Below are 14,769 nucleotides of genomic sequence, written 5' to 3' on the forward strand. Positions count from 1 at the left end.
TTTTTTTGTTTCCTTCCTTTTTCTTTTTAACATTTTTTAATTAATGGATCAGATTGTGATTTTAAATTCGCTGTTTTAAGTAAGTCCACCCATGGGCTGGTAATGGTTTTCCTTCCAAGTTTTAGCCCAGATGGGACTTCTGTGGCTGAGTTACAAACCCCTGAACAGAAGGGTTCAAATACAAAACCATGCCATGAGCTGTGACTGTTCCAATCCAGTCACAAACCTTTGCTGATCAGTGCAGTAACAGATCAGAGGAATAAGGCATGTGAAAGAGAAATCAGCAGTCCCTGCACACACCAGACCCCACCATGTCTGCATGCAGCTCTAAGACCTGAGTAGCTGCACCCTGTCCTCCTCTTGTTCCCTTCTTCTTTCTGCAAAGGGGATCAGTGGAGATGTCACCTGAGCTCTTGCCCAGAGAGGAAAGCCTTGGTGAGCTCAGTGCCCAGAGCTCAGCCCACTTGTGGTGACAGAACAGTTCTCAGCCTGACCCAAAACCACAGGGCAGGGGGAAGCTGTGGATGGAATATCACCCCAAGGACATATTCTCTCCAGGAAAAGCACACCTTGCCTCCTGGTAGCCCTGAGAAAAGCTCATTTGATTCTAGAATCTGATGAGATCAAGATGTTGCACAGCTGGGAAATCCATCTTTCCAGCAGAGAATTACTGACTGGGAACAGTTTAACAGTGGCACCAACAGTTGTGCCTCCAGCAAGAGCAGCAACATACTGAGGTGATGGTTTTAGGAATTCAGCACACAGGTATTTCAAAGATGAATGGTCTAAATACTTCAGCAGGCAAGCAGAATGCAGAGGACATTGGCTCACAGGTGGGATAAATGTTCTGTGCTCCCCAAATGCCAAGGCAAAGGTCACCAAGTGACAGCTGATCAGGAGCACTAAAGCCTGTCCTCTGGAAACTGGCTGCAAATCCCTCCCAACAGCTCAGCCCATCCCTGATCTTGGGAGCTGATGCAACTGTGCCACAGCAGCCCCTACACAATTCCCAGAAAGTCTGGTTTGTCACTGATTTCTCAACCACAGGCATTTATTAGTGGATACTATTAAAAGGTTTCTCCAAAATGCCAGGTTCTCCTTGTTTGTACTGAGTGTGAAAATTAGTGACCCAGAGGGAACTGTTTCCAAAATAGTGTTTGTATTTGTATTACCTTCAAGGCTATCCAAGTAAGCTTGGGGAGAAACAGAAAAATACATAGTTAATGTTAGTTCTGCAAATAAAGAATGCAAAACAAAACAAAAGACCCAAACAATCTTCTTTCAAAAAGAAGTGATTCCAGGATCCAAGACAAAGCAATTTTCAAGCAGTTTTTGAATGGAATTAAGCTCCCCTACTATAGGAAGCATCACTCCAGAATGAAAGCCATGTGATGGGTTGGATGTGAACCACAATGCAGTCACCTAACACTAGAAAGACTTTCCAAATAAATGTTTTTGAGGGTTGTAAAAGAGCATGGGTGCCTTTCCTCACTTTCTGTTACCATGCTGCCAGGCATTAGACACACTGTGTCTAGCAGGGTAACGTGTGAAGAGGGATGTGGGCTCTAGTCCTCACCAGAAAAACCCCAAAACCAAAAAAAAAAAAAAAAACCCAAATGAAACTAAACAAAAAAAGCGCCCCAAACCAAATAAGAAAAACCACCAAAAAACAACAACAACAACAACAAACTAACAAAAAATCAAAAAGGAAAGGTATCTTCTTTTTCTGGGGTTGAGAACTCAGCCTGAAAACATGTCTCCAACCAGAGTCTGGAGAACAGTCTCAGTCCTGGAAAAACTTGCATCAACCTACAACACGTGACTTCCCACAGTTTAAAAGTTTAGTAAGTGAAAATAAAACAACCTATTTTTCATCTTCACCTTTATCAAAGGCAAAACCAACTTCAATTTCACAATGAAATTTGGCAAGCAACTAGTCAGAGAATCCTCAGGCTGTAGCATGCATAAAGGCCAATATGGAATACATCACAGCCCTCCATCTCACAGCAAAACCACAGGCATTATCACAAACAAATTTCAAGGATTCCCTCAAAAACTAAGATTCAGAGCACGAATCTTCTTCCCTTTTCAATTTTGCCTGAGCAAGGTACTTCACTACTGCATGCTGAAAAGCACAGGAGAGGAACAGTGGGACAATGCCCACTACAACAGGCTGCATTCATGGCACTTCCACGTGCTTCATAAGATTTCATTTTCTTGATTACCTGTTTGTACTTTCGGTAGCAACGCTGAATAACAGCAGCAGCCACCTCCTGCTGTTCCCGGAGAGGACGACCCTGTGTGGACAAAGGAAGGAGCAGCATCAGGCAGAGTGCACCAAAACCCAGGACAGGTGACTTGGCTCTTGGCTGCTTGAAGGGAAAACCTCTCCTGTCCCCAGGACAGGTGACCTGGCTCTTGGCTGCTTGAAGGGAAAACCTCTCCTGTCAATGCTGCCTGGTCCAACTCAGGCCTAGGCATTTCCTGGAGATGCCTCTGCTGTCAACTCACATAAGGAACAAATCTTCAAAATGCATCTTTACACCAAATGGGTAACTAAGCAGAACATCTGGGGTACATTTTGAGGATGTGCTTTGTGATTGCTGCTCTGCCACAGCATGGCATGCACTTCCTACACAGTACTTGTTGGGCAAACATCAACAAGCAAATGTCAGAAACATTGAAAAGGTTATGGGAGAAACTGTATTTTTGTCCCTGGACAAAACACATTTTGGTTTGTAACAAATTATAATCTCTCTCTCTCTCACACCCATCGAGGAAGACACTGGACTTTTGAGCCACATACCTTGTATTTCCTGAATACTGTCTGGACGAGTTTGGCAGCTTCATAGAGTTCTCTCTGCTCATGATCAGACAGAGTTAACTGTGCAAACTCATTTTCTACCTTCTCGCTGGTGGATGCACTCAGAAATTCAGACCAGTCTGCTGCCGAGGGAAGGCTGGGTTTCTCAAAAGCTATTTCACTGATTGGTGAGCCTGCAGGGCTCAAGCTGGTGTTCGAAGAAGGGGTCAGGGGTTCACTATACAGACTTCTGAAACACCAATCACAGTAGGAATTATTGGCTTACAAAGCACTTGGGCTGGCATGACAGATAAGGACAACAACACTTCTGAGTTCAAGACAGAAGTTAATGCTCCTGTCTCTCTCTCCAAGCAACATCCCACACCCCTGAGCCTGCCTGTCCTGCACTGCACAGATGTGGTGCTGGAGTGAAAACCCCATTCCATGAATTTGTAGCTGTGCTGCCAACAATACATCTGAGCACAAGAGTGTGCCTGGGCCAGCAAGACCAGAACTGAGTCTTACTGAGAACTGGCAGCTGCAGGCTGAAGAGTCAGAACATGCTGCCCAGCACTCACACCACACCAAAACCCAGAGCAACCTCACAGCTCTCACTGACCTGATCTGTGCAGCACTGGGCAAGTGATCAACATCAGCAAGGTAACTGGCCAGCCAGCTCATGGTGGTGCTCATGGCAGCACTGTCTGTCCTCTCCACCAGCAGCGACTCCATTGGCACAAAATTCTCTCGCTTGATCCTGTCAGGCGTAGCTTCAATAATGTGCTCTGCAAGTGTCATCATGTTCACCTGCCAAGGGGGAAAGAACAGCAGACTTGAGCTGCCTGGAAGAAGGTGCCTTCTGCTTCCACGTTACAGCCCAGCTTTAGACAGAATTCCCCATTTTGCCCAAACCTGTGTAAGCTGGAGTCTACTGTTTGTTTCAGCAGTGGAGAGAAATGCATTAACCAGTGCCCATTTGCTTTTCTGCCTCTTCAGACCAAGCACTGCAGGGTTTCATATTCCCTGGACCTCTTTTTTCCCTTTGTGGGGAGCCCAAGAGATCTGGAGAAAGGTCTCTGGGCCCTCCCTCTACAGCTGTCACTGGTAAGTTATTTCCAAAGGAAAAGTGACTTTGCCACTCTTGCTGAGATGTGCAGTAGAGCGCAACAGGACAATAAAGGCACATCAAGAGAAGTTAAAAATCCTGGGACAAAACACTGTCAGGAATTCTTCTGAATGGTATCCCTCAGCTCAGCAAGTTTCACAGGAATTTTCAACTCAGGGAACTGAAAACTATTCTTGTTTTGCAATGCTCTGCTTCACCCCTGTTACACCAGCCAGAGGAGAACACTCAGAGATGCCAAGGCAGAACAAGTAAGTTTGCTCAGGCAATCACAGTATCTTTCTCCCAGTGACTACCTCTCATATATCTCTCCTGCTTCTGTTATATTTTTATTTCCTCTATTCCATACCTAGTGGGATTCTTCCTTCCCCAAATACACTGTCTTTTCCATTCTCCACTCTTTCCTACCTCTTTCCCTCTGAAGTGCAGAGGCTTGGCCTGCAACCACAGCACTACCCCTCTCACACTGTCTTTGTAGGAACTTCTGCCCAGTTCCCATAGGACTATTGGGCCACCTGAGTCACATGCACTGCTGTGATCAGGCTCTGCTTTTGCCTTTTTCCTTGCACATCCGCAAACAATTTTGTGCATTCTGTATGCTGTTGAAGTGTACAACCCTAAATGCTAACCATAAGCCTTTATGTCAGCATTGAAATTGGAAGAAAATATACATTGACTGTGTGACCACCTCCTCCCTCAAAGCACAATTCAGTCTCTAGAGGCCTCCATGGGAGTTTCTCAAGGTCAGGATGCTCTGTGCAGCCTCCACACTCTATGAGACTGCTGATCGTGGTGCTGTGGATGTGTTTACCTGCAGTTCATCCATGTGGTGTAAACAGTCCTCATCCCCTGCGCTGTCCCTGTAGGACAAGAGTTCTGCATCCACCATCTCCCTGTCGGCCATCATCAACACATTCATCTGCTCCCGCTGGCGGAGCCGATGGGCCACAGCCTCCTTCCCCAGGGCAGTGCCCTTCTGGCTCCCTGCCACCTGCACTGCAGACACACCAATATAAATGTCTTTTGGGTTCCATTTGATGCCTGCTTGGCTGCCAGAGCCCCGGTACCCAGGAACTTCTGGGATGTGCTGGGAGAGCTCCCGGCCATAGTCCCTCAGCCCTTCACTGGGGCTGATTGTCTCAGTGGAGGATTGCTTGGAGCTGGAGTTCTGCTTCCTAATGCTTGGCTGTTCCAGGCTCAGTGCAGTGGAAAGCAGCTTCTCTTGCCGGGCTTGAAAATACTCAGGGCTCAGCTTATGCTTTTTGGGTGCAGGGTAATCTTTCTGAGTCTCACTACTGTAATAGCTGGAAGGTTCTGATCTTGGCCGCCTCAGCTCTGTAAACAAACAGATCAATGGTCAAAACTAAACATGCAGCTCACGACTGCTACAGGAACATCAACAGATTCTGCCTCAGGCCAAAGTTTGTGCTGTGCTCTATGGACACCTGAGAGGATGTGCAAAGGGAGTAACAACCACCCAGGGAGGATACAGTCTCACCCACTACTAAGATACACAAGTCTTTCCAAAGCAGGCATTCACTCCTCTTCCTAATGCTTATGCAAGCATATGTAGCACCAGAAAAGAATTAAGCATGGACAGCAAGGCTACAGGTGGCACCTGCTGCCCAGGTGAGCTCCTTGCCCCCACATTTTCACATGTTAAATGTCAGCAAAACAGAGCTGAATGGATGCTTTACCTGTGTTTGTACTGGAAATCACTGTGACTCCCTTCTGAGGCTCCTGAGAGGCAACAAGCTCACTGTGCCACTGGGACACCCAGCTCTCTGTGTTGGAGTCTGTGCTCGAGGGGCACTGAATCCTGGGGTTTTGCCCAAGCTGAGTTTGCTCATCTCGCTGTAGCTGCTCCAAGCACTCTGCCAACTTGACGTGGCCCCGAGAGCGAGCGATGGCCAGGGGCAGCCTCCCGAGGGAGTCCGGGATGGAGATGGCTCGGCGGTCCCACTTGTACAGCACAACAGCTGCATCCATGTGGCCCAGGGCACAGGCCCACATCTGAAGAAGAAAAGGTAACTGACCCACTGGACACCTGCCTTCCCCTTTCTTGTTAATGAAGTGGAGTCTGCTCCCAGCTCAAGGAAAAACTTCTGATAGACAAAACCATGACATGCTCAAGGCCAGCAGATCATGTTTGTAAATGTCCTAACCCAACAAAACCAACCCAACCCAACATAGGGGACTGAATACATGCTGTTCTCTCCTACAACAGAGAAACCTCCAACTGACAAAGCTGAAAGTTTGTTTTGGGGTTTTTTAGTGACATTGACACCATTGCAGAGACAGAATAGCTTCATACACAAAGGAATTTCTAACATCAGAAATATGCAGACAGGATCAAAGGTTGGAAACCATAAAATCAATACTCTTGAGTTGTAAACTGGCAGTTCTGGTTCCATCTGTTTTGGTTTTTCGCTTGTGTAAGTTCTCAATCATGATTTCATTACTCCAGTAACCAAGACAGTTTATAACTTTACAACCTCTACAGTTAAACAGTCACAGAGGACAATGTGAAAGAAGGCATGTAAAGTCCTTTTCACACCATGATAGTGGAGACTAGATGCTGTGTAAAACACTAACCAGAACCATCTGTCTCTCTCCTTTCCTCATGTTTCTCAATGACAAAGTTTTGTTCTGTGTGCTCTCTCTCAACAAAATGCCAGGAAGCTGACAGTGCCATGTCTTACCATTTACACAGCAGGAACATGCACTCTACAGAGAGTGAAATACTTTAGGAAAATACATCAGAAAGAACTCCCCAAAGTGCCCTCAGACTCTCTCAGAAGTTTCAGAGCCTGCTCTTACCAGAGGAGTGCAGGAGAAATGATCCACATTCAAAGGGTCAACTTCCAGCTCCAGATCAATGCTGTCTGCATGTTTGGTGCTGCAGGGGAAACAAGAGAAGGAATAATGCTCTTTAGCCATGTCAGGATCATTGTCTAAGCACAGATTTATCCAAAGCACTGTACCACAGAGAAGAGGCCACACACATGTATTTACTACACGCCCACAACGTGTGTATTTACTACAAACAGTGCTCCCACCAGAGGCATGAAGAGCATGATAGATCCAGCAGCTCTCAAGAGACAGGTCCCATCAGATCAGGGCATGGGAACAAGTTCAGGGGCTTGGCTCTTTGTACAAGACAACCAGAAACATGGACTGAGCAGAGTTTATAAATGCTCCTGCCATGCCTGTGCTGACAGCCAGAATCCAGCAGGCTGGGTCTTACCGCCACTTGATGAGGGTCTGGATGAGAGTAGCATAGCCCTGGGCAGCAGCCAGATGGAGCAGGGTCATTCCTCGGAAAGTCTTTGAGTGGATCAAGTGTTTGGACTTCGCCCAGCACGCACGACTCATCATCTTCTCACACACCACCACCACACGGCTCTCAAAGCAGCTGCCCAGGGTCCCAGTCCCAGAAACGCACTGGAACACCACACACATCCCAGTTAACCATGGAGGGGAACAGGAATGTGCCCTCTATTGATGGAGTGACAGAACTGTCCTTTGTCCCCTCAAAAAGGAAAGAAGCCCAGAAATTTCTTTCCTCGATTAGGTGAAAAAGACACCTCATAGGACCCTGGGGACTTCACTTCAAACTTAAGGATGGCTAATTAGACAGAAGCCAAAAAGTCCCACCTGAGCAAGTTACTAGAAAAAGAAGAGAACAAAGAAACTAGTGGCTTTTGTGAGGTGTTTTACCACGAGCAAGAACCTCTTGCACCTAGCTTGGTTTTTCTCTATTTGTTATTTTGCCTTTTATTAAACCTTTTTGTTTCCAACACTGCGACAGAAGCCATCCTGCTGATTTTATGCCTCCAAAAATAGCTGAGCTATCTTAGGTGAGTAATAGACCTCCAAGAGCTTATGAGACCTGGCTTGAAGAAGCTACTATTACTAAGAGGAGCTGCAGCTTGCCCTGAACTGGCAGCCTTCCACTTCTACAAGTACTCACACAGTAAGAAATGTGACCAAAAACCAGCTGCTGTTAGACACCCACAAACCAGACTTGTTACTTAGGACAAACTATGACCCTTCCCAAACCCCACCCCCTAAAAAAAAACCTCTGGTAAGAAAGTACAAAGCTGTGTCTGGACACAGAAGGGTTCATACCTGCACCTGTGTTCCACTGTTCCCATTCCCATTGCTCCCGCCTCCTACTCCTTGTTTGTGTTGCTGGGAGCCTGTCATTTCAGCCATTCTCCTCTCCATCTGCTCCAGTCGCTCCAGTATGGACATCCTGAACTGGTTATCTGGGTTGGAGAAAGCCAGAGTAAGGACATTTCCACGGAAAGGAAGCTCAGGCTTTGACTGCCAACTACAGGAAGTCACAAACAGCTATTCTGGAAGTGAAAGAGGAGATTTGCTCTGCTTGGAAATGCACACACACTTGCTCTTCATCCTAGCTCTTCAACTTCCTGCAGCAACCCTTTGACTGCAATTCCAGAGAACATCCTTACAGAAAACACACAGAAAAATGATAAATGCAGGCAGAAGACAAATCCCTTTCCCTGTGAGTCCAGCTGTAGGCATACAGTACAAGGAGTAATGCAAAGTCTTTCAAAACACAAACTCTAAGCAAATATACCCATTCACTGAGCATTTCAGTAAGATCACATCTGCCATTTTAGAGTCAACCCTTCTTTAATACAGTCCTGAATTCAGCTTGGCTTTCATCCTGGAATCATGCAATTATGGTATCTGGAAGAAAAAGACTCTCTGCTTCCTTCTGTGCTTAGGAAAGGGAGCCTTTAACAGGGCACTTTCTCTTTCCCTGGCAGGCCCCCTTTCTTGGAAAACAGCTTCAGCCAAGTGTCAGAAACAGAACCACCAGAATTTGGTGTATGGTCACTGACAATCCTGTAACACCACTCTGGAAAGCCATGCAACTCTGGAGCCCTCTGGTCCCTGCAGAAATCTGTGTTACTGATTTTCCCCTCCTTGCATTTTAACACAAGCACTATCCTACAGCTACTAAGGCTTGAATGGTGGAGCAGAGAGGTTCAGACAGATTAAACCTGATCCTGTAGAGATCAGCTGAGGCAAGGATTCTCTGGATAGAGCCAGTCAGTGCAGAGGGAATGGCTGCAAATGCAAAGCTCCTTCTGCAGTTTCATGCAGCTCATGTGAAGCTGGGCAGAACTGTTTTGTGCATAGGGAACATTAAATGAATCTTGATATCATGCTAAGAGCACAGGTAGTAAACTGTAAGGGACAGTCCCCATAGTGTTCAGTTTCATGCACCCATAGAGATGGTGTGGAGGTGCAGAACACTCATAAACCCAGCACCACTGCCAGTGACAGCAAAAGGAGTACGTGCACCAAAATAGACACGCTGTGATGAAGTTTTAAACATGTCAGTCTTCTTCAAGAGCACAGAGCCCTCCCTGGAAGGCTGTAGGAGTACTCATATGCTACACTCTGAGGCACAGCTCTCAGCAGAAGGTGTTGCAGAGATGTGGATCTCTGCTGAGCTGCACTAAGGACAATATTGCAGACCACTGGTACAGGACAGCTCGGCTCCACTGGCTGGAGACATCCCTTTCTCACCAAGAGGCTGCTGTGGTCTGAGAGCAGGCAAGAGCTCCACTCCCTTCTGGCTAGCTTCAGCATCCCCCTCTGGCTGCTCAAGAGCCAGGGACAAAGGACTGTGGCCAGCACCTCCCATCTAAACTCATGTCAGAGGTGAGCTCACTAGTCCAAAAGATTTATTATCAGTGTCTCACTAATCCTTCATTTGTCCTGTTAATTGTAAAGCCCCTGGGAAAGGACTGGCAGCTGTATCACCACACACTGATGGTACTGATGAGGTGTCAGGGCCCTGTCCCTCAGCTGTGGTCAGCACACAGCAGCACCAGCAGCCCTGTTTGCCCAGCAGATCTTTGTTCCAGGAGTGCTGCAGTGTGCTGCAGTGCAGTCCACACCGCTGTCTCCTCCCTCCCCATTGCCAGGCAGAGCACGTCCACTGCAGAGACTGGCACAGCCCTGGCCCTGCTGAGCCTCCCCTCCCTGTGCAAACACAGCCCAGGCACCTGGACTCCACACAGGTAATGCCACTCTCCCAGCTGGCTACCAGCACCTGCATTTATTAGAGCTGAGAGCAGCAAGCCACACTGGGTATCACATCTGAGCCCTCAGCCTTGTACAGGCACATGCAGCATCTTTTTAAAAAAAGAAATTTGGCTTGAACTGGAGCAATAAACCAACAAGCTCAGGGCTGCAAGATTCTGGGATTTGCTCCTACTTATTCAGGGGTACAGAGAGAATAATTCTGTACACCTGAACACAAAAGGAGAAGACAATTCCAGTGAAACACAGAAGTACAGATTACTATTTTCTCCCCATTTTCTTTTCAATCTGAAGCCACTCTGGAACAGAAATGGATGGCCTTATGTTTGTGACTATTTTCCAGGCTCTTCTCTCTGGGCTTTATGATCTGTAATGAGTGAAGCCTCCACCTTTCCTGATCCCAAAGATACTGAGAACTTCCTGGCAGTTTTTGTCAGAAGACTGAAGTTACCAAAGGTATACCTGTCACCCACCAGTGTCCTCAGACACTAAACAAAACACTACACCAAAGAAATGAAAACAGAATTTTTCTTAGGAAACAGAATTCAAAACATCTGGTGCTCCCAGGTATTCCTATTCAGACACCTGGCAGTGCTCCTGGAAATAATAAGAGCAGGACTAACTGGTTCTGACCACATCAGGCATCTTAGAAATATGCTGCTATTGGTAAAATGGGAAGTAGAAACAAACATTCTGGAGCACCAGCACAGCATGGCCAGAGCCCTCCCTGTGTCTAGAAGAGACCACCAGAATTTACCCAGATCAGGGTGTGCCCCCAAATGAAAAAGCTCCAGGCAGCAAACGAGCTAAGTGGGGCAGCAGTGCAGGGAAGGTGTCCCCATGCTGCCCATTTCCCAGGTGACCAAAATCAGTGCCTAAGCAAGCCACAACTGATGACAATTCTAACATTATTTATGTATCATGTTTTCATCATTCTGTAGTGTCAACTACACCAAGATGTCCCTTTCAAAAGGAACCCTGGTCATTTGAAGTGCATGCACTGCACTAGTCAACCAAAAAAAAAACCAACAAATAAAACCCCCCAAGAAACTAACAACAACAACAAAAAAAAACCTACAACAAAAAAACAACCAAACAAAAAAACCCCAAACAAAAACACAAAAAAAGAAAAAAAAGGGAAGGGCAGGGAGGGAGCGGGAGAAAGAACAACTTCCCCCAAGGTTTCTCCTGAACTCAGCAGTGAGGCAAAATGCTCCTTTCCCACCCCAGCCCTGAACACACACCAGATTAGCAGCATTTTGGACCATGTCCAGCTGTTTCACACACTGCTGATGAGCCAACTGATGCACCTTGCAATGCCTGAGAGAAGGGCTACAACAACCACAGGGCTGAATGTTACAGCTAGCACTCTGAGAAGTTCAAGACCTTTTATCCTTTGTTATTTCTCATTTTTCTCTCTTCCTCACTTCAGGGGGTCTCTGCAGGGCCACCTGCTTAACAGGCATTGAAGTTACAGGAACAGTTTCCACATTCTTGTCTTTTACAGCCACCAGATCTCATGACAAACAAGTCTCTTGCAGTGCACTGAAGATGAGAGCTCAACAACATAAAGATCACTGTCCAAATAAGCTTTTCTCCTGCTACAGGAAATCTAAACAGCCTGAACAGGAAATCTAAACAGCCTGAACCCAAGGAAATGTCTTGCACTGGAAGCACCCTCACTCTGTCCAAAGGCAACAAAGATCCACATGGATACTAACATATTCATATATTTAAGGTTTTGCCCAAAAATTCTGGTTTTGATGATAGAACTTGAAATCTTTTAGCGAGCTTAAAAGTTAGACATGCAAATTTGTGCATTTATTGAGTTTTTCCACTACATATCAATGTAAGAAACATTCTAATGTTCTTTAGGAAACTACAGAGAGTGCTTCTCAAGGTGTTCTTCAAGGCTTCCTCCACCAAAGGTGATGACAATAACCACATTTCTGTATCTCCAAGAGACAGAGTAATTTCACAGAAAATTCTGAACACTGTATCTTTCATGGAAATTATTATTCTTCAAATTCCACAGTATCAATGTAACACCAAAATTACTTCTCACTATCTTTCCCCTAGCATAACAAGGAGAGGTGGTGGCAACGTGAGGGGAGCTGAACTGTCCCAGCAGGGAGGGATTGGGAGGAGCTGCCTGGTCAGATTTTGACCAGTACTAAGCAACTGGTTTGAGTTTCATAATAATTTCCCTAAAACATGACCCATCTTTCAAGTGCAGAACAAGCTTCATTTCCATCTGCATTGTGAGAGAGCCTACTACTGATCACAGTAATGACAGCAGGTTATGCACTGAATCCATCTAAAGATGCAGAACAATTCTGCTACAAATCCTCTAAGGATACATGGTTGTTTACATCAGCCAGCATCTTACAGAGTTACAGCCTGTATGCTTGCACAGTTACATGCAGACAAGCTGGATACTGTTTAATGTTACCTTTATTTATTTTTTTTTTTATTTTAGGGTTGGTTTAATCCAGTGGTGTTTTCTTAACCCGGATCCCTCCACAATGAATTTAAAGCACACCTGTACCAACATTTCAATAAGCCACCACAGCACGCACAGAGAGTGGAAAATGCAGGGAGCAGAGGAGTTAGTTTAATCTCCAAGATTCTGGAAGCCACACCTCCATTTTCTCCCTCAGTGCTCTCCAATAAACACTGAATTTCCTCAGTAAGGATCTGAACAGATGCCAGCCATTTACGTGACACAAGTTTTCACTGGAGGCTGCAGAAGCACGTGCCTTGTGCAGCCTGGTAACAGCTCCTGACTGCACAGACCCTGTACTGACAGGGGGGCTAAAACACAGCACTTCACCTACACCCCCACAACAGCCTCTGCACAGCCCTTCCCACTGCCTAACCCAAAGCCTCTTCCAACAGCAGGATTTCTGGTTTTGAGCTGTCCCCCTTGGACAGGCACAGCTCAGAGCACTGCCTCTGCCCACACTTTATTACAACAGGTAGTAAAGGCACACCATCAAACATCACTTCTGCCCTTCCTCTGTGTGATACCCAAAACACCACCACAGCCCAGGGCATGGAGCTAAGAGAATAGCAAGGCACAGCAGTAAGTGACAAGCCCTCCTCTGCTTAACAGGCCAATTTTAAGAAATGAGCACAGAGAGCTGCTTTTCTCATCTCTGCACACTGCTGTACCAGACAAGAACACATCCCCAAGGATCTTCAGTCCTTCTGCCAAGCAAGCTTCAAACAGCAAGAAACTGTCTGTGCCACACATGACTTGGCTGTGCAGCCAGAACTATTACAGAGAAATACTGCTGAAAATACAGATGAAAAATTAATGGGCAGTTCTCAGTAGCAAGCAGTGTTAACAACACTTGCTCTTTTTTCACACTCTCCCCTGGACATCTGGAGGTCTTTAACATGCTGCCCAACCAAACTGACAGACAGTATCTGGCTAAAAGAACTAAAGGATGAGGGTCCATGACCTCCTGCACATTCCACTGGGGCTGCATCTGCTCAGCATGTAATTATTGCCCCGCAGAATGCTGAACACTGAGCTAACAGGGGTGTGCAAAGTCTGCATGCTCCCAAGCACTGTGCTTAGATACTCTGGTGTGGAGGAGTCACTCTGAGGGCTTTGGCTTCCCAGCCTGTGCTGTTTCTTTAGCAGCAGTTTCTGTGTTAAGTCATTCCCTGCGTGAGCACACACAGACTGAACAAGTGTGACAGCTGAGCATGTAAAAAAAGCCATGCAGCATGAAGACATTTTTCTGTTTTGCAGAGCAAGCCAGAATTCTCTCACCATATTCTCTCATACTGCACAAGCTGTGGGTGGGGATGGAAGCAGTCTAAGGCCACGTCACTCACAGTGCCACTGCTCTGTTTCTATTTTGCAAATTATCTGTCACTGGTCTACAAAATCTTGCTCAATTCTTCTGTACAGGACAAATCCCGAACATCTTTCATGTTGCAGTAACAATTTTATCATTTAATGCTGATTTCTGAGGTGGCATTGTTGCAGGAACACCTATTTCTGAAATAAAACTGTGGTTACATCCTCAACACCCCTTATGAGAACTTCTCTTTAGCAGTAAGCTATTACAGGTCACAGTCTCTACCAACAAATGCAAGCATTTAAAATTCATATTCTAGGACAAATGCATATCTATATTAATGAGGCAGGTCACTTCCAGGGCTTTTGATCAGTGAGAAATGCCACAATACTGAGGTATGAGATGAGGAAAACACTGTATTGTACACTCTGAGCCTAAGCAGCAGCTGAAGAAACTCCATGCTCTCACCCAAGGAATGAACACTACTGGATGTGGGCAGGAATGATGAAGTCATCCAGACCTGCACACACAGGTACTGTCAGTGATTTTAAGCCATTAATGCACCTGCCAAGGCATGATTTCTTACTGTCAACACTTTCCCCATGGTTCTTCCCATGCTGTAGGACTCTAGCTATTACTCCCATGCCATCTGGGATCACTCTGTTCCTCTCTGTAACCTCCAGAAGCCAGTGCTCCCTCAAAACAGGGTACTTCTCTATCACGCCATTACTAGGAAAGAGAAGCAAGAAGGTTGCTCAGGCTGACTTCTTCCCCAAGTGGCAGTCTCTATACCAACAGCAATAAAGCACTTACTGCCCTATTTTTCAGGCTTCTCTTCCCCAGGGCTTAGGGAGGGCAAGATCTTAATGCTATCCAGGAACAGCTGCTTCAGGAAACAAAGGAAAGTTTTAAACATGCCGTGTCTACTTTATATATTTTAG

At 46.1% G+C, this 14,769-nt stretch overlaps 1 protein-coding gene across 8 annotated transcripts in view; it reads right to left on the reverse strand.

The window, feature by feature from the left end:
• CAMTA1 (calmodulin binding transcription activator 1) overlaps positions 1–14,769 on the reverse strand; it is a 242,332-nt gene that overhangs the window by 19,503 nt on the left and 208,060 nt on the right. For 5 of the 8 annotated variants that reach the window (XM_059866815.1, XM_059866812.1, XM_059866808.1 and 2 more), the window contains 9 exons: positions 8,058–8,197; positions 7,174–7,370; positions 6,747–6,825; positions 5,624–5,939; positions 4,738–5,261; positions 3,423–3,610; positions 2,807–3,053; positions 2,226–2,297; positions 1,173–1,193 (listed from right to left, as the gene is read on the reverse strand). In XM_059866815.1, the coding sequence (XP_059722798.1) occupies positions 1,173–1,193; positions 2,226–2,297; positions 2,807–3,053; positions 3,423–3,610; positions 4,738–5,261; positions 5,624–5,939; positions 6,747–6,825; positions 7,174–7,370; positions 8,058–8,197 (1,784 nt within the window). The remainder of the gene's footprint in view (positions 1–1,172; positions 1,194–2,225; positions 2,298–2,806; positions 3,054–3,422; positions 3,611–4,737; positions 5,262–5,623; positions 5,940–6,746; positions 6,826–7,173; positions 7,371–8,057; positions 8,198–14,769) is intronic. The other 3 variants (XM_059866816.1, XM_059866809.1, XM_059866810.1) reach the window with 1 other exon arrangement.

This window comes from Haemorhous mexicanus, chromosome 23 (genome assembly GCF_027477595.1).
Source record: "Haemorhous mexicanus isolate bHaeMex1 chromosome 23, bHaeMex1.pri, whole genome shotgun sequence".
NCBI classification, from domain to species: Eukaryota; Metazoa; Chordata; class Aves; order Passeriformes; family Fringillidae; genus Haemorhous; species Haemorhous mexicanus.